This window comes from Musa acuminata, chromosome BXJ2-7, assembly GCF_036884655.1.
Source record: "Musa acuminata AAA Group cultivar baxijiao chromosome BXJ2-7, Cavendish_Baxijiao_AAA, whole genome shotgun sequence".
NCBI classification, from domain to species: domain Eukaryota; kingdom Viridiplantae; phylum Streptophyta; class Magnoliopsida; order Zingiberales; family Musaceae; genus Musa; species Musa acuminata.
The window spans coordinates 5,703,080-5,721,970 of NC_088344.1; the positions used below are offsets into that span (position 1 = coordinate 5,703,080).

The window sequence follows — 18,891 nt, forward strand, 5'->3', positions numbered from 1 at the left end:
GCATGATTCCTCCCTCTTATAGTGATTTATGTTGTGATACAATCATTCTAAGCCATTAGATCACCGTTGTTCTTGTAGGATAACTCACCGGTCTAACTTTTCACTTTTGGTTTGTTGTAATTATATTTGAATTATAATCTTAATATTATGATAAAAATCATAGTTAATACCTCAACATCATATGATCGAAATTATTATACCACGAGTTAACCTTAGCACCCTACGAACTAATCGATAAAGATAAGATTTCAATCTCTATATTTTGTTGAGAAAAATTCTTACTCCTAATATATATAGATAGAAGAGTGAACATGTTAATGTATTTAAGCTAAAACTTTTTAATAAAAATTTTTCAATAATTATTCTTATCTTCTATTCTTTCTATCATGGTAATCAGAGCAGTGAGAAAAGTGAAGTTTTGCTTTTGTCTTTGCCCAGCGACCAACATCGTTGCATCCACATTCCTAAGAGGCTCCACGGTAAATCCTCATCTTCCTCACCGCGGTAGTCTTCGCTGATCTGCTAATAGTCGATGTCCACGGTAAATCCTCATCTTCCTCATCGCGGTAATCTTCGCTGATCTACCAATAGTCGACGGACTTAAGGAGAATGAAGGGCAGACTTAAGGAGAACGAAGATAACGATTGTGCCCTCACAGTAATAGCAATAGCAATGGCAGCAGCGATCTGCTCTTACCCTAAACACGAAGTCTCTTGCTTGTAAATCATTCTTTGCATCGATCCAAGATTGGTATCCTTTCAGGAGCACCATCTTGCAATCTCTCTATTCTGTTGAGAAAAATCTTTCCTCCTAATCTGTATAAATATAAGAGGGACATGCATTTAAGCAAAAGTTATTTCAATAAAGCTTCTTCAACAAAGTTTCTTTAATAATTGTTCTTATCTTCTATTTTTTCTATCATATAGAAAGAATAGAAGATAAGAACAATTATTGAAGAAGCTTTGTTGAAGAATGACTTTATTGAAGTAGCTTTATTGAAGAAATGAAAATATTAACATGTCCCTCTCCTATTTATATAGATTAGGAGGAAGGATTTTCTTCAACAAAATAGAAGATTTTGCTCAATAGAATAAAAAGATTTTCATATATAATTTGAAAAATCTTATCTTTTATCATGCCCCTGTAAGATGATGCTCCTGTCAAGAATACCAATCTTGGATCGATGCAAAGAATGGTTTACGAGCGAAAGTCGTGAGTAGAGCAAGAGCAGATTGCTGCTGCTACTACGATTGTTGTTGCCGTGAGGGCATAGGCATTCCTTTCATTCCCCTTAAGTTCGCCCTTCGTTCTCCTTAAGTTCGTCGATTATTGGTAGATCAACGAAGACCATCACGGTGAGGAATATGAGGATTGGTCGCGGAGCCTCTTAGGAATTTGGTTGCAGCGACGTTGGTCGCTAACCGAAGGCAAGGGCGAAGCTTTGCTTTTCTCGTCGCTGGCCAAAAGCAAGAGCAAAGGTTTGCTTTTCTCACTATTCTGATACCATGATGAAAAAAAATAGAAGATAAAAAAAATTATTGAAGAAGCTTTATTGAAGAAGTGAAAAAGCTTAAATACAGATGTAATAGGAAGGATTTCCCTATGGAAGATTTTTTTCACCAGAATAAAAAGATTTCTTTATATAGTTGAGAAAATCACGAGTTTGACAAATAGATCACGATAATAATACGAAACGAATCAATAAAGTATTATGATATTATTGACTTGATATTACATAAACATGATTAAATCTATGATAGATGTACAATCATCTCCTATAATTGATGTCGATTATAAAAATAACTATGCTGAAAACCCACTACAAAGGGGTTTTTACGTGCATTTCTCAAATACTGCTCTCAAGTTTTATTCAAATTCTTCAAACCTTAAATTAACTTAAATATCATATAAATATTTGTTGAGAACACCTCGACGTAGCTTTGTGAGGTTCAACACCTTCCAAGTTAGGTGAACAAATCATCGATCAAGATTGAACTGAGACAGAGATAACTCAAATAGTTATATAAGTTTCATGTAATAAAAAAAACAAGGGACATAAAAACAGAAAGTTTCTAAAATATTTTTCTTAAAGAAAAATCTAATGGACCGTGGAGTTTTTTGTTTGAGACTAATAAATTTATTTTATTATCATTATTGTTTTCGTATTCAATCACTAATGAAACCTACAAATGCGTGTTATCCACACATGGGTATGTACTTATCCTCAAGTCAGTGTCACCACAACTTTGACGAGAGGCACCGTCCATTCTTTGCTACCTTAATCATGAAAGAAACTTACATTTAAGTCTGGTTTTGGGTAGATGTGATGGTAAGGTGGGTAATCATGTTGGAGATAAGAATCCATATAGTTACTCAGAGTTAATTTTTCTAATATGAAATGAATTATCTGTAAATACCCAATTAAATTGATTCAAGATATTTTTTATAATCGGATTTGAGGTGTAAGTACGTATTCTATTTTTTCCCCAAAAAGTATAAAAACCTATGCATTACTTCTGTAAATCTTTATAAGTCAAAGTTTCTTCCCCACACAGAACTTGATTTATACTTAAATCAAAGGAGCAACGAATATTCTCAATAATATTTATGATTTGTAATGTAATCAAATATAAATATTAATTAAAATTATTATATCTGATTTAATAAAATTATTTAATCTTTCGGTATGGAACCAAATGTTCGTAAATCCGTAAAATCTTTCTTACTTTCATATATATCTTTCAGAATTTAAATACTTCGAAAGATAAAATCGTGTAGATATATTTATCGTTCAAAATAGATAATTTCTTATGAATCAATTGCACTAATTACCGATATCCCTTATCATGATTCAACATACATTTGCCGCACATTTTCCGGTTTCGATCCGCCTGCATTGCCAACGCTTCTCAATTCCCGACTCGAAATCCATGCGTGGTCAGATACCTGACGTGAAAGCAAGACGTTGCGTCCCGCGGTCACAAGTGGGCCCGCCGGGCGACGGAGTTAACGTACCCGCAGGTGGGTCCCGCAGACAAAATGACCTACTCGACCTCAAAATTTCTTTCCCCTAGAAATCCAGACAAAGCTGATCCAACCGAAAGAGAGAGAGAGAGAGAGAGAGAGAGAGAGGGGAATGGAGAGCGGGACGGTGAGGTACGGGATCATAGGGGTGGGGATGATGGGGAGGGAGCACATGGTCAACCTCGCCTACCTCCGCAGCGAGGGTGCCACTGTCACCTGCGTCGCCGACCCCCACCCTTCCTCGCTGGAGCACGCCCTCGACCTCGCCCGCTCCCTCCACGCGCCACCTCCCGCGGTAATACTTGTACTTCTCTCTTGCCGACCACTCTATACTGCCTAAAACCGGGTCCGACACTCTTGTCGCTCCTCCACCTCCCGCAAAACAGAATCTTGGATTATCTGAATGGCCGGTCTCAGAAAGAAAATTTGTCCTTGATGGTACGATATTGATCCAATTCTTGAGGATGCTCGCCAGGCCTCCGGACCGAGCAAGCCCTGTTTAGCTTAACCTGAGTACCTACGTTTCGACGAGGATTTTTGTACTGGTCCAGTTGAACTGCCACAGTAGACTTTATAGGAATCTCTTTAGGACGAAGTTACTGCGGAGCTTGATTCATTTATGACTTTGTTTGGTTGCCTGGAGTTGCTGTCGAGTTATACCGAAGGACCCGACATATGAGGGCGTATCAGAGTTATTGATGGAGGTTTAGATGGAGTAGCTTTTGTTTCCAGTTATTTATAGTGCGCTCTGATTAGCCTTGGAGTTATCTGCTGAGTGTTTCATAGATGAAACTTAACTCCAGTGAACTTAGTCATATATTGATGTTCGTTCGATGGTGCTTGTTAGAAGATGGATATTGGCCTCTGTTATTACTTCTTTTCTACTTTCCTTCTTTTACTGTTCTGCTTCTTTCTCAAATTATCATCTTTATTGTGGGATTATCTCTTTACATAGTTTTAGCTTGGTCATGAAATCAGTTAATGTTAAGCAATATGTTAAATGTACGAAGTGATGAGATTAAGTCATCTTTATGTCATTCATTCAGCTAGTATATGCACCAATAAAGTCAAGGCCACAACTTTCTCATTTTCAATGGTTTATGCTGGATATCCTCCTCTATGACTTTTGCTTTATCCTTTTATAGAGTTCAGGCACCCAACAACTGCTTGGGTGGTCATCTGTTTCTAGGAAATACACTAGCAATGTGTCATTTGCTGTCAAGAGAAAGCATGTGACATTTGAAATTTTGGCTTTTCAATTTCACCTACCACGCATGTAAACTTGTGACTGATGCTATTATGATATATGGTCTAAGTAATATAATAGCTGAAGCTAAGATAGAACCAATGACTTGCTTTTTTACATTCCAATAGTCGATACATGCACAGGAAATTATTAAGTAATGTTTTCAACTTGATTAAGTTAAATTGAATTTTCAAGTAGGGTCTTTGAATTGTTTTTTTCCTACTTTTCTTAAGACTGTTAGCCAACACTTGCTTTCTGAATCACATCAGTTAGTTCTGGAGGTGTTAGGACATAGGATAATCTGTTTCAGTTAAGGTGATAATTTTTAAAAAAATCTTTTTTGGAAAATTATTAGTCCTAAGTTATATAAGATTGGTGTTAAACAATGTGTAAAAGCCTTAGATAAGTTGTGGATTGAAATACATTTTTTATACTTGATTGATCAAGGATATCCTTTTTAGTACCAGGTACTGGTTGCTAGTCAGACTAATTCAATGTGTTGGTAGTTAAAGAAAAGAAAATTAGTATAGAAGTAACAACTGATCTTCCTTCTTCTTCTCCTTGTTCTTCTAGACCTCACTTGTTTCTTCAAATATCGTGGGAGTTCTATATATCTTGCAAGTTCAAAATATCTCTTTAACCAATTTTGATTGAAATTGAATTACAAGGAATTTAAGAATTTCAAATTGTGTTTTACCATGGCATGCTGGGGTTTAATACACTATTTTTTGTATTTTTAGCTTGTGTTGGCGGGCACATATCTCAAGTCAAATAGGGTTGCCCATGCCATACTGTGTGGGCAAACCAGGCATGTTATTCCTAGTTTACTTTGGTTCTATGTGCAGCATCCATAGTCTCCTTAGAATTCTTGTTTGTGACATCACATTTAATATACGGTTACAAAGTTTAAAATTGTATGCATGGTAATAGCAAGAATCGGTCGACTAATCTTTGTTACGTTCAATTGTGTTCCCCCAAATAAGTCTGAGATATCTTCAATTGACTAATACACCAGGCATATCATCAAAAGAATTCCTAAAGCTTGCTAAATATTCTATGATGATAGAAAGGCTTCGGTTGGGAGGGCTTGTGAAACTTTAATGGTTTTTTTTCCATTTCTAGGTTTTATCTGCAGATAATTATAAGATATTTGTATTATTTTGGTGGACTGATATGTTAAGCTCAGGATAGTAATTTTAATATGTTCTAATGTAAGAACTAAGAACTACCAATCATATATGTCACTATTCCCTTGATATCCACTAAATTAAGTTACAGAGATCACTACAGGTATTGGAGAGAATGACTGCTAAAACATGTAGTTGGACTTGTAAGTTCTCTTTTATGTAAGGATAGTGTAACTGGTGCAGTCTATACTACTATTTGATAGCAAATCTTCTGGGCCAGTGTACTTGTTCAACCAAAGATATAGCAAAATAGAGGTAAATGAGATACATAAGAAGTTCTTACAGGCTGGTTTGGCTTGAGGAAGAAATCTGGGGCTTTTATATGTGTCACAACACTAGAAAGGTAACTTGTTTCATACCTTTCATAATGGGTGGGCCAATGGAATATTTTAATCTCTTAAAATTACTTTTGTGATTGTTGGTATTATTCTTACAACTTTTCCTCCCTTCCAATCTGCAGCCTGCTGATAAACTTTGAAACCTTCAGGTATTTCCAGGACATCGTCAGCTATTAGACAGTGGACTTTGTGATGTTGTGGTTGTGTCATCTCCAAACATGACGCACTTTGAAATTCTCATGGATATAATTAACCATCACAAGCCCCACCATGTTCTCGTGGAAAAGCCATTATGCACTACTGTTGAGGACTGCAGAAAGGTAAGATATTATGTTTCTTGATGAATTGTTTGGATGTAAATATTACATACTTTCTTGCTTGCACTCGCTATGCATCTTTAAAAATTGAGTGATCTACAATCCTGATTAAAATATACTTATAGATGGCTTAATACAGGCTCATGTTAATCTATTAGATAGACATTGCTTCAAATCAAATTTCTTAGGGAGTTGATGCAATGAATCTATGCATGCATACCTTCTGCTACATTTAGTTGCTTAATTAGTGATTATCCTTGCATGGTTTACAAGTTGGGACAAATTCTTTGTCATTTGCGAAAAAATTAGAACCAAGTCAATAAAAGCTTTGAAAGATCTTGCATGCGTTCTGTTGAGATTCTTTTATATGCAGTTCAATAAATCAGAAAGTCAAGAAGGCCATACTCGAGAACGATTTCCCTAAACATTTGATTTCAGAATTAAGCAACATATTTGTATAATGCTGAACAAGTTAAGATGATTTTTTTGGTATCTTTTATTTTGTGCAAACAGTAAGTGATGAAGTCAGAATTTGATTCCCAGACATTTCAATGATCTAATAAAATTTTTTGTTTTTACTAGCTAAACGACTCAGCACCTTCAAAATTTGTTGTAAGGTAAGATTCAAACTCTCAACTTAAGTGAGTCAGGAAAACTACCACCAGATTATTATTTTTTAATTTCTGTCTATCTCTATATTTCTTCTAGAAGGCTTCCGATTAGGTACAAGATGAAATCGGTAAAAAACTTTTGACCAAGATTTAGGTGTGGAATGACCTATTTTTTAAATTGATTTGTGGCTTTAGCTGAAATCGAAATTTGGTTGTCTCTGCTTGGTCCTCTGCTAGATGAAAACACTTTTAGTTACCATCTTTTTATTATCCTCAATGAGGACAATTTGGTATGGACCCATTCTCCTGAGTTTTACCCTTAACAGTGCTTGAAACTGGTGAAATCCATATATAACAAAGTGACTTAGATCGGCTAGACTAGAAGGTGAACTAGAACCTTCATGTTTCCCTTTATGAAATTTTATGCTTGGAAATCGCTTTGGGGGCATTTTCTAATTTCAGATTGCACAAATGATACTGGCTTTCACTGTTGTATTGTACAGTGATTTTTACAAATTGATGTGGTGTACGGATAGATTTAGAGATAAATAGCAGCATTCAAACGGAATAATCCTCAATATTAAATCACCACGTTTCAACACATCCTAATTGTCAAAGTTATCAATTTCCAAGCTAAGCTACTACTATACAGGGCAAGTCACCAAGCTGGAAGCCAAATTTATCAAGTTCCATGCTACTTAGTTCCAATGCACCATGCATTAGTAATATTTTATAAAGTAGTTGCTGGTTGAGATATTTAATGTGCAAATCATTCATAAAGGAGGGGAGCGGAGCTTGTTAGGAACCTTGAATTAGCCCACATGGATCCTTGTTATTGAGCTCTTAGTTACTAATTTTTCCAAGAAAAGAGAAGAGAAATGACTTTCTTATATCCTAAATTCTACCCTCTTCTCTTGTTCAACATCAGTTGTTGTCAACCCTTCCTATGCTCTTGGTCTATTATCCTTATGACAATTAGAATAGGTAGAGCCATAGAGATCAACATAGTAGAGCAATGATAGGACATGACACAGATGAAAGGATGAAGAAATTGAAGCTCTATGAAGGCAAGTTGAAGAGCTATGTGTCTTGAACGTCAAGAAGCTTACAACTCTAGACATTAAAACCATGGTTACACAAGTGATGCATCCAAAGACGTGAATTTGATTATGCTCTGACTTTATTTTCACAATCCAATAATCTCTAATAAGGAAACAGAATCTTCATTGACTAAATTGAGGGACTCTATAGGTTGATGGTTCAGAATAACTCTAGAGAGATGGAGAAATAACTTGTTGCAAGATATGTTGGAGGTCCAAGAGTGATGATTCGTGATGAAGTGGAGATAAATGACCACAATAGTTGTCCAATGCTTGACAATTAGCACTGAAAGTCAAAGCAAAACTAGTCAGCAGTTGAGTAAAGAGTGTGCTAATATTTAGTTGCATTTCTCTTGTAAAGGATATTTTGCTCATAATAATGTTAGGGTCAAAAGCAATTGAAATTGTGAGAAGTGCAATCAATTCAACTCTTACTACTCACGGTGAAGGGTAATTTAGTCATACCAACCATTATTCACTTGTTTCAAATGCAAATAAGTAGAAAATTATATGAATGAGTGCCCATAAGGACAAACGGATACATGAGTAAATTTTGTGGAAGAAGATGACAAAGAATTAAAGATCTTGGGGAACCAAATATGATGAATAAGCTCAAAAGGCTTATGAAGTTGCTTCCAAAGAAGGTGAGTGCTTGGTGATCCATACCAATCTTCCAAACAACAGCATTGTAGTATTCATTTTTTCCAGAATTTTTTGTAATATGTTTGATTTCATTTCTTGCACGTATTCCTTGTGTTACCTTGTGTTTTATCCTTCATAAATATCTTGTCATAGATTGTGAATGCAGCCAAGCAGCGGCCAGATATTCTAGTCCAAGTTGGACTAGAATACAGGTATATGCCTCCTGTATCTAAACTAATTGACATAGTGAAGAGTGGAATACTCGGGCACGTCAAAATGGTGGCAATCCGCGAACATCGATTTCCTTTCCTGGTTAAGGTACATGAGTTTGTAACTATAGTACAATTGTGACTTTCCTACTCATAAGTAAACCAATGTTTTTTCTTTGGATATATCTTTTGTAATATTGCATGATTTATGTAGGTCAACAATTGGAACCGTTTTAATGTTAACACTGGGGGAACTCTGGTTGAGAAGTGTTGCCACTTTTTTGATTTGATGAGGCTGTTCGCAGCCGCAAACCCTGTTCGTGTGATGGCTTCTGGATCTATTGATGTTAACCACAAGGATGAGACTTACGATGGAAAGGTCATTTTTTTCTACGCTTCCAATGAAGATATCTCAAGCACTTGGATTCTTCTGGTTGATTGTATGCCAATCATTCTTGTAATCTTCTTTTCTATATTCATAGATTTGATCCAGATGCCTGAGATGTTTTGAAATGAGGTGCTGATATTGGTTTGTTTTACTAGGTGACCATCATCTACAAGTAAACATGGGAACTATTTAGGAGGAAACATAATATTAAAAGCAGGGTTTCATCTCCTCTATCACTCAATTCATATCCTTCAATCTCCTTTTCTGATTCGTCAGAATTAACTTTCTCTTCAATATTTATCACCCTTGATGATTTTGCATGTCTTTGCTTTACGTGTTGTCCAACATATGTCCTTGTTTCTCCAAGCTCAGATGCTCTTGCTATGTCATCCAATATAAAATTTTCATCATAAAAAATCAACTCATCTTTTGTGTCTGATGTGTTAGCGCCTATCTTCCTAACTAGCCATTCATTTGAATTATCAATGTCACTTAGAGAAATACAGTCAATGTTATTCCGTAAAATTATGACTAGGAAGTGTTTGATTATACTTGGTATATACTAAATCATGCAATCTTTGATGCTCCAACATGGTTTTCTTCTTTGTACAATTATTGTGGGAGTTTTAGACCTACTTACTATTTATGGATGACATTAGACTATCATGTTTGGTACAGAAATCTACTAGATTAGTTGCAAGTTCTTAATGTGCTTGTCTATTCAATCACAACCCAATTACGTTCACAACCTGTAGCATTGCGAGCTAAACTTAAAATTATAACTAACCATTGTAACATGTAAGTTTGTCGCTGAATTGCAATTAAGCTCCAACAATCAACTGCAAAGTTATATTTTAAATATCAATAGATAAGTACATTAAACTCATACTATCTTTAAGCACATAGTTCTCCTTGTTCGAATTGGCATTGTGAATCCACAAAGGTCTCTTGGGTTTTTTATATGATGACAATTCAATCATTATTTTATCTCCATTACTAGTGCTGTGAACCAAACTACCTGTGTTAATACAACCCATTAACAAATTCATCAAATTCTATAAAAAATTTTAGATTTAGAAAGTGCATGCAATGGATGATGAATCATTTCAGGTCATGACATTGAGTTATTTATTAAATATTTCTATGATTTGCTTTTTTTTTGGTTGTACTACCAGATTCTATTTTTGTTGGTAATGATGTGTGTTTAGTTTAGAATACCATTGGTTCTCATACTTAAACGCTGGATATAGGTGCCAGACATCATTGATAATGCATTCGTGATAGTAGAATTTGATAATGGTACTCGTGGCATGCTTGACTTGTGCATGTTTGCTGAAGGCAGCAAGAATGAGCAAGAAATATCAGTCGTAGGTGACATTGGGAAGGTATTTTTCTCAAGTTCTTTGAGATATTGTTGAAAAACTTTCTTATGTCTTCTTTACTACATCCTCGTCTTGACTTCTAATCTGTTTCTATAATGAATGGCTACATTGATGATAATCTGCTGTCTGTTTTACAAATTAATTGTGTCTAATAATATGAGTTTATTGTTTTCTCAAAAATAAAAAAGAAGAACATGAGTTCGTTGTTATATTATCTAATATTACTTTTGAGTTTTGACAACTCAGAACTTGTTGACAGGGTGAGGCCTTTGTTCCTGAGAGCATTGTACATGTTGGCCTTAGAGCTGAAGGAAGAGCTGGAGTGAAGATAGAAAAAGCCGAGGATGCACGAATCAAGTATGCACAATCAACTATTTAAATTTAACTCTCCTTTTTGTGTCATGTAATTTTATCTTGTAACCATATGCTTACAAATAATATGCTAGTTGAAAACTCGAAAATTTATATAAAACATTTACAAGTTGTCAAAGTCATCATTTACATTGACATTAATAGTCCCCTTAAACTAGATGAAAAACTTTCCTCCTGCTGAACCAATTATCTTAACTTTCTTCAGTAAGTATTGTGGTTCTCAATTTGTGTTGAGAAAAGCACAGTTTGTTATTCAATTCAAAGTGGAAATCTTTATTTGATTGATATGATGAGTAGTTCCTAGTCTCAGTACTCAACTTCTAGTGCAATAAAACTAGCTTGCTTTATAGAAGGTTTTATTTCTTCAAGCAAGGATTGAAATATCATACCGTACTGAAGTTTCGACATTCTCTCGATACGATGCGGTACCGTATACCGAGCAGTATATCGCTCGGTATCCCGTTCGGTACATATATATATGTATATGTATATGTATATGTATATATATGTATATGTATATGTATATGTATATGTATGTATATGTATATATATATGTATATGTATGTATATGTATATGTATATGTATATGTATATATATATATATATATATATACCTTTCGGTAGTGAGCAGTCTATATATGTATATGTATATGTATGTATATGTATGTATATGTATGTATATGTATGTATATGTATGTATATATATATATATATATATATATATATATATATATATATATATATATATACCTTTCGGTAGTGAGCAGTCTGCGTACCGGTTTACTATCGGATCGGTATGTACCGCCCGTTACGATATCATTCGAAGCTGTATACCTTGCCTTCAAGTTAATGAATTGTAGTTTGCTTGTTAAGGTCTTTTCTAATTTTTGAAAAAACTTGTGTCATTTCTTTTGCCCCCTTGTATCCTTTGGGATGGCTATTGGCACTTGGTGAGTTTTCCTCTTGTTGGTTACTATCTCTGCTAGTCTTTTTTATCAAGGGTTTCCCTTTTAGTGTTGTAAATGAGTGTAATTGTGGTCAAACTGACAATATCTTGGTGTCGTCAGTATGAAGGGTAGTATCAATTGTCTACTGCTAGAAAAAAGAAAAAAATTGTATAGAGGGATTATGTTCTTGTTCTATGTCTTAGGCTTATTGGTTGGCATTACTTGTAGAACTCAAGACGAGGAAAAAATAAAAGAAATTATTTAAAGATGATGCCATGGGTATGGATCAGTTTAAACTGATTTGTAGAAGAACTGGTCAAAAATGGTTTCGTTTTGTATAATAATATTTGATGCCAGGATTTTGAATTTCAGTGTTGGTACTTCTACTGGTCCTCGATCGGACCAGTACAGTACTATTGATATACCACCAACAAATATATCAGCCAATACAGGTGGAGCGAAAAGGAAAACAGAACTATTGGGAAGGTTCACAAAACATAGTTGTACTTCTTCCTCTTCATTTTTGTCCTCTCTCCATTTTTTTCATTGTCACAACAACTTCTTGTATGTTTTCATGGAAGCTTAATTGCTTAAAGCTGAAGTAGCTCCCCTCAACCCCATAATCAAAAGCTCTTTGATCTAGTTTGGCCATCTGTTGATGAAATAATTGCAATGCTCTAATCTATTTGAGAAAAAAGAGTTATGAAAAGCCTGATTGGGGGTGGTTCCTACATGCTGGCCAAGTGGCCAGTACTGATGGTCTGTGTTCCAGTTGGTGGTTGGACCAGTCTATACTGCCTGGTAGAGTTGGTTATACCATGTTAACCAATCTTTTCTCAGTCGGAATCATCAGTTAAAAACGACAAGGACAATGCCCCTTTTAACAACTTTAAATTAGGATGTCTGCATCTTAGTCCTGAGTCGATGTGTTTTCACTGCCTGGTACAGACATTATACTTTCACAGTCCTCTGTTCAAATTAAAAAAAAGGGTTCAATTTTTAATTTTTTTTCATTATTTGGTTTAGCTCTAGAACTATTTTAGTTTCCCATCTTATATTTTACTTTTTAAACTTTTAGAGCATAATTAAAATTCTAACTTTTCTATCTTTTTTCTGAGTTAATATGTGGGTTCAAAAAAGTATTTTTTTGGAGAACTAAAAGGAAGTTTTGTTGGATTCATTGAGCAAAGAAGACCAGTGGCTGGTTAGATTTGAGGGCTTGTTGATGGTGGGTTGGGTGTACAAAAGAATGAAATATATCAAGAGAGGTTTATGATTGTGAGGACTTGGAATTAATTCAGTGAGGTCCAGACTTTAGGCCTGTGTGCCTTACTACTGATTTTGGCTTGGTTTGGACTCTATCTGAGATAAGGTCTGTGATACGTTTAGCTTGTTGCTTGGGAGGTTAGAATTTCAAGCAATATTCATCATAGGAGGCAATAGGCATAGATTCCAGCCTTATCCTACCAGGATTTTGTATATGTGAGAATGATTTCATACCTACTAGATTCTGCTAAACAGAATATTTTGATAACAATTAAGTCTATTTCCCACTCCATCCCCTGTCTTAATGCATCCAGGAGAAATTCTTCTTATTCTGTCTCTGCATCAAAATTACCACCATATTTCTTTGTCATGATACAATACTTTGGTTTCTCTATGCATCATGGAACGTAAGTTTCTATTGTTTATGGGTAAGTTTTTGCTGGAATTCAAGAACTGATCAATAGGTCATCTACATCTTACAGAATTTTTTTAGTCCATTTGTGTTCAACTTAGAGACAAACAGGTCGCCTACCTCCTACATAACTTTTTCATACAGTATTGTAATCCTTTAAATTGTTTGTGATATTCAAACTGAGAGAATGATGTCATGCAAGTGGTGTTGTGTCATGTGACATATTAGTAGTATCACTGGTATATAAGGGATAGTCTGAGATATAGGACTCAGTGGCCTCATTACTTATTGTTAATCTTATACATATTGGGTCATGTCAGCATGCCATGCTGTATAAATTTTGAGTTAGTAGGTTGTACCTAGACTTCTACATGGTACCAAAATGGGTTTCCCAAGGTTTGTCATGCACTGAAACTTAAAGGGGCTTTCTAGGTTCTGTACTGCCTTAAATAGAAGCTTAGTATTGGTCAGTGCAATTCATAGAAGTTATTGGAATAGTTGTTACTCAGAATCTCAGATCACGATTGGCGATGTTTATCGTTCAAAATTATGAATCCAAATGAGAATTTTAACTTAGGGAGCAGTGAACATCTGTAATTTAATCTCAGAATTGGTGGGTCTATGTTGTATTTTGTTCTTAATTCTTATACATAAGGTGGAATTTTCAATGTTCCAGAAGTCCAAAGACAAGAATATCAAATCAGTGGTCACTTTCAAAGTTTTCTAATTCGACAGGATGAATGTTTCATGATACTTCAAGGTGACTGTCACTTAGCAGATAAGAAATTCCAGAAATTTTTCTGGAGAAGATATTGGTACACAGCATAAACAAATTAGGACTCTGTTCATGCAATCGAACATGGATTACAATTTTGATCATATCTTGCTGCTTGCCTTAAGTTCATATTTTTTTAGTCTTTGTAAAAATCAAGTCAACCAACCTGCCATTGATAGATCATCATCCCATGTTCTTCACTGCAATTTTCGTCGTATGTTTTACTCTACTGAGCTTATGACACTTTATTGGCTTCTGATTTTTTTTGGAGAATCCAAACTTTTCATACTTTCTTTACTTTCATGTGTCTTTTTTAACAAGTCTAGGTATGATGGACTACATCATGGATCAAGCTACCTGGAACACCTGCATTTTTTATCTGTGATCAAAGGTGAAAGTATCGATGCCCCTGCCGTCAGCTTGATGGATGGTCTGTTATCTGTTGCAATCGGCGTTGCTGCTCAACTTTCAATCGAGAAAGGACGCTTTATTACCATTCAAGAGATCTTGCAATGCTAGGACTTACGATCATTCATTTCAAGGTATTCAATGACTATTAAGGCTTATATTTTATTTTTTTGTTCATATATTAACATTGATCCTTTTGAGATCCAGCATTAGTTACCTCCTTGTATTGTTCCTATACAAACTTAAACATGAGCTTTATCAATTGTGCTGTGCCCTATGTTAGTCACCGAGAACATCTCTAAAGATGCTTTAGAAGGAAGCTTTCATCTTGTTCATTAATCCGTCATTCAGATTGGAGTAACGATGAAGTTATCTTCGTCGATGGATCATCATCCGACATCTAACCAATGTGTTTATGGTATCGTAATTATCGTTGCAACATTAATATTAGATTAAATAGATTTATTTAATCAGTATAATAGATTATGTGTGTTGTTTCTTAATCGTTCAACATTTGGATCCATAAAATATTATACTAAATATTGATTTCATTAATTTAATCTAAAAGGTATTCAATGATCATATGATTTTCATAAATATTTTATCATGTTGATCGTAAAATGAGAAAGTTATGATTTGGAGCAGATATTTGGTGGGTAGCTTATGATTATTTTGTTTCGTTTTTGTTGGAAGAAATTACAAGGGTATGGAGTTTGATTGAAGACAGTAAGGAGTATCATGTCATCACCATTTGGAGCCACCAGTCAATGACCCAATGATACTGGTGATGCGTTCCCGAGGCGACGGAGATCTCAGTGGTGCAACAGACACCACACTGACCGATTTGCCACCTACCATCTTGCATGGCCTTTCTCGAGGAAACATGGAGATTGCAGCCTGTTTCTCATCTTCCAATCTTCCATCTACATCTCATCATGCTAAAAAATATTAGGGTTTTCATCTCATCTCTCTCTATTTCTCTCCCTGCATCCATCAGCCGCAAGTAAGCAAGCATTCATTCATCGTGCATGTGTGTTTGCCTTCTCCACCAAGCAATGGCGCCTGCAACTGCAGCCTAGCTTTCTACACCCTCTCCTTTGTTCTCTTCCCATTTTGAGTTCCCATCTGTCAACTTACTGTCTCTCTAAAAGATATCCATCTGACACTCAAACTGCCACACCTCTCTCTCTCTCTCTCTCTCTCTCTCTCGCCATACTTCACCACCTTCTTTACTCTTTTAGTCCAACTGGTTTTCGTGGAATTCTAGCGATGGCAGCGGGGCAAGGAGATAGCAACATTGGCAGCTGTGAGTATGATCAGACCAGTTTTCTCTGCTGGATGAATAGCCCGAGGGTCGATGATGTATGCACAAACACGCACAGATTCGCCATACATCGCTTGCATTATAGACCCCAAAAAACCCTCTCGCTTGCCTCTGCAGTCCATCCGAGTCTTTCTTAGAAGAGGTTCTGAAAGTACAAGCAAGACTTCTGTGAGCAAACGACGCCACAGTAAAAGGAGTATATGGATATGGCGTTGCCAACAGATATCTTTCACATTTAATGTTGGATTCTATTACCAAAATAAGATCTTATATTGACAAGTTGTCTCTATGGTTCTATTAAGTTTTTAGTCCATTAAAGAACAATTTAGCTCAGCGGTCTCAATCGGATTCAGTGATGATAGCCTTGAGATTAATTAGAGTTGGGATTAGTTCTAATGTTGCCGGAGGTACTACGTCTCGTCTGTCCAGGACAAGGATGAACTATGATCGTGGCATGAGAAGGACTGCCTGCTGAAGACATTCTCTTTTAGGTCTAAAAGCAATGATGATGTTGTCTCACATAAGCGACCGACTCAACTGGGAATGAGTCAGACGACACATAGAAGCCGAGAGATCTGGTGGTCCATCCTGTTTCTGTCTCCAATATAACTACAGATGCTGCAAGAAACAACACAATGCAAGCTAAAACTTGTGGAGATCTAAGCATGATGAATTTGCACGACAGAAGAAGAGGACGTAGGATTTCTTCTCTCTGTTGCAACTGAAGTAGAGTACTGCTCAGTGCGCAGTGCAGTCAAAACCGGAGGGCAGCGCTGTGACACTTGAGAGAGAAAGGTGGCCGTAAGCGGCAGAAGACATATCTTTCGTGATATCTTAGAGAAATCTTTCAGGATCTGCTGTGACAACAACACCAATCGATGATTACGCGACGAAAAATATTGCCCGCGCGCCAAAACCTAGAGCTGCTGCTCCATGCAGTAGCCACCCCTCCCTATCCATGCCAGTACAAGATGGAAACAGGAGCCGCGTTGCGTCTGCATGATAGGGAGAGGCAGATCTCATGACTGTGCCCGGAAACGTCGGCAAATATAGCACAATCTGAAGACTACAACTTGGGAGGCTCAGTTGCAGATATATATATATATATATATATATATATATATATATATAGAGAGAGAGAGAGAGAGAGAGAGAGAGAGGGTTCTCCTTTTGTTTCTTTTGGGTTTGGTCATCACACCATGTTCTTTCTGGTGTAAAAGGAGAATGAGAGAGCCGCAGCAGCTACGACAGGAGGAGGACTTTTAGGGCGTCATGTGAAGGGGATCTCGAGATCTCCATGTTTTTTGTTCATGAACAGTGATTGCTTTCTTTTTTTGTGGTGCAGTACATTTGGACTGTAGAAGGGGACAGAAAAATGACTGCTTTTCGCGTCACTGCCAAATGTATTAAATGCTATCACAAAATTATTCTTTGTTTGACGCTATATTGGTGCCATTCTCAGATATTTACATGTTTTAGGATTCAGGAAATCAAATTGGATTCAGTAGGTTGTCATACTTTCTTCTCAAAAGCACAATATTACCAATGATTTTGCTTCTCATCTTGTGCTTGATCAACATGGTTGTTGAATTATTAAGTTGCATGGTGTTTTTGTTGGAGTTGCTCAAACTTTTGTTAAGGTTATATAATTGTATTTTGAATTTGAATAAAAATATTTATGGACAATTAAGTCATTGTTTGTAATATAAAATCTTTTAGATCCTCAAGCTTAAATTAGATAATTATAAGAACGACACATGAAATATTAATTAGAGATAATGGGTTAACTGATTTATCAACTTTGTTCAACCTAAATTATTGATGAAAATATTTCAACTGAAATTAATTATAATGTATTGTTATTATAAATCAATCTTAATCTTATCGATATCGACAGAAATATTATAGATATTAGTAAGAAAAAAAAGTTTAGTAAAATGATTAGAGCATAATTAAAGTGATTTATAGCTATATTAAAAGCTTAAACACATATCGAAGATGTGAACTTTAGACATCACACCTGTCTTGATTAGAACTCAATTTTACTTTGGTATTTTTTTCCTCAAGAAATATCAATAACATGAAAAAAAAAAACCCATATTATCACTCCAAACAATGAACTTCAATAGTATCATTTGCTATAATTTTCTATATCCACTCAATAAATCATTCTAATAAACAGAATCGCTAACGTCTCAGCAAAGAGAGAGAGAGAGAGAGACGTAAGAACAGTGGGGTGTTTGTCAACATGGTGGATTGCACGTTTCCCAAAGCAAAAAGTTGTGATCCAAATCTTCTTTAAAGTTACTTTTTTCTTTTTGTCGTATTAATCCTCTCCTACTGATTCCAAAATCCTCCACATATCGTGCTCGATTTCGGCATACGATAATGGAAAGAAATAATATGTTTTCCCGAGTTTGAAGGTCTTATTTTTAGAGCTTTTATCGTCAATACATCATTGTTTATACCATCATAATTAATGAGAATGTACGATTCATTTGTTTCATCATATTTTGTTGAAATCATCATCGTAGGTGAGCACTCAACACTTCATCTTCGTTGGAGAGTATGTTGCTGCACTAACACTTCATTCTTCTAAACGTGAATCGTACATTCTCATAAATAGGATATCTCGTTTAATATGAAGCATGAATTACCAGCAAACTGGATGGAACAAAGCAACACCAGTCAATGGTCCAATGATAATGATATGTTCCCGAGAAACATTGGGGATTGCAATGCAACAGATCACAGTGGCTACGAACTGATACAGCCACCTATATATATATATATATATATATATATATATATCTCTCTAATCATCTTGCATGGAGTTCTTTCCTTCCCCCCACTCATTCGCTCTAAAGCTTACTCTTCTTTCGTTCGACCTTCTCCCACAGGACTTCATCATCGTAATAAAATAGTAGGGTTTCAGCAATCTGT

The 18,891-nt window shown here is 35.6% G+C and overlaps 1 protein-coding gene across 3 annotated transcripts; it reads left to right on the top strand.

Annotated features, from left to right (window-relative positions):
• The first annotated feature begins 3,095 nt into the window (after positions 1 to 3,095).
• On the top strand, positions 3,096 to 14,886 carry LOC135582446 (uncharacterized). 3 transcript variants are annotated; one of them, XM_065116498.1, is made up of 7 exons: positions 3,096 to 3,319; positions 5,945 to 6,115; positions 8,619 to 8,783; positions 8,889 to 9,131; positions 10,313 to 10,447; positions 10,704 to 10,801; positions 14,543 to 14,886. In XM_065116498.1, the coding sequence occupies exons 1-7, from the start codon at positions 3,137 to 3,139 to the stop codon at positions 14,733 to 14,735; spliced, it is 1,188 nt and encodes a 395-aa protein (XP_064972570.1). In that variant the 5' UTR covers positions 3,096 to 3,136; the 3' UTR covers positions 14,736 to 14,886. The 3 variants fall into 3 exon arrangements, with proteins under 3 accessions (XP_064972570.1, XP_064972572.1, XP_064972571.1); XM_065116499.1 differs by having other exon boundaries at positions 3,098 to 3,319; positions 8,889 to 9,053; XM_065116500.1 differs by lacking the exon at positions 10,313 to 10,447 and having other exon boundaries at positions 3,097 to 3,319; positions 8,889 to 9,053.
• The last annotated feature ends 4,005 nt before the right edge of the window (positions 14,887 to 18,891 follow it).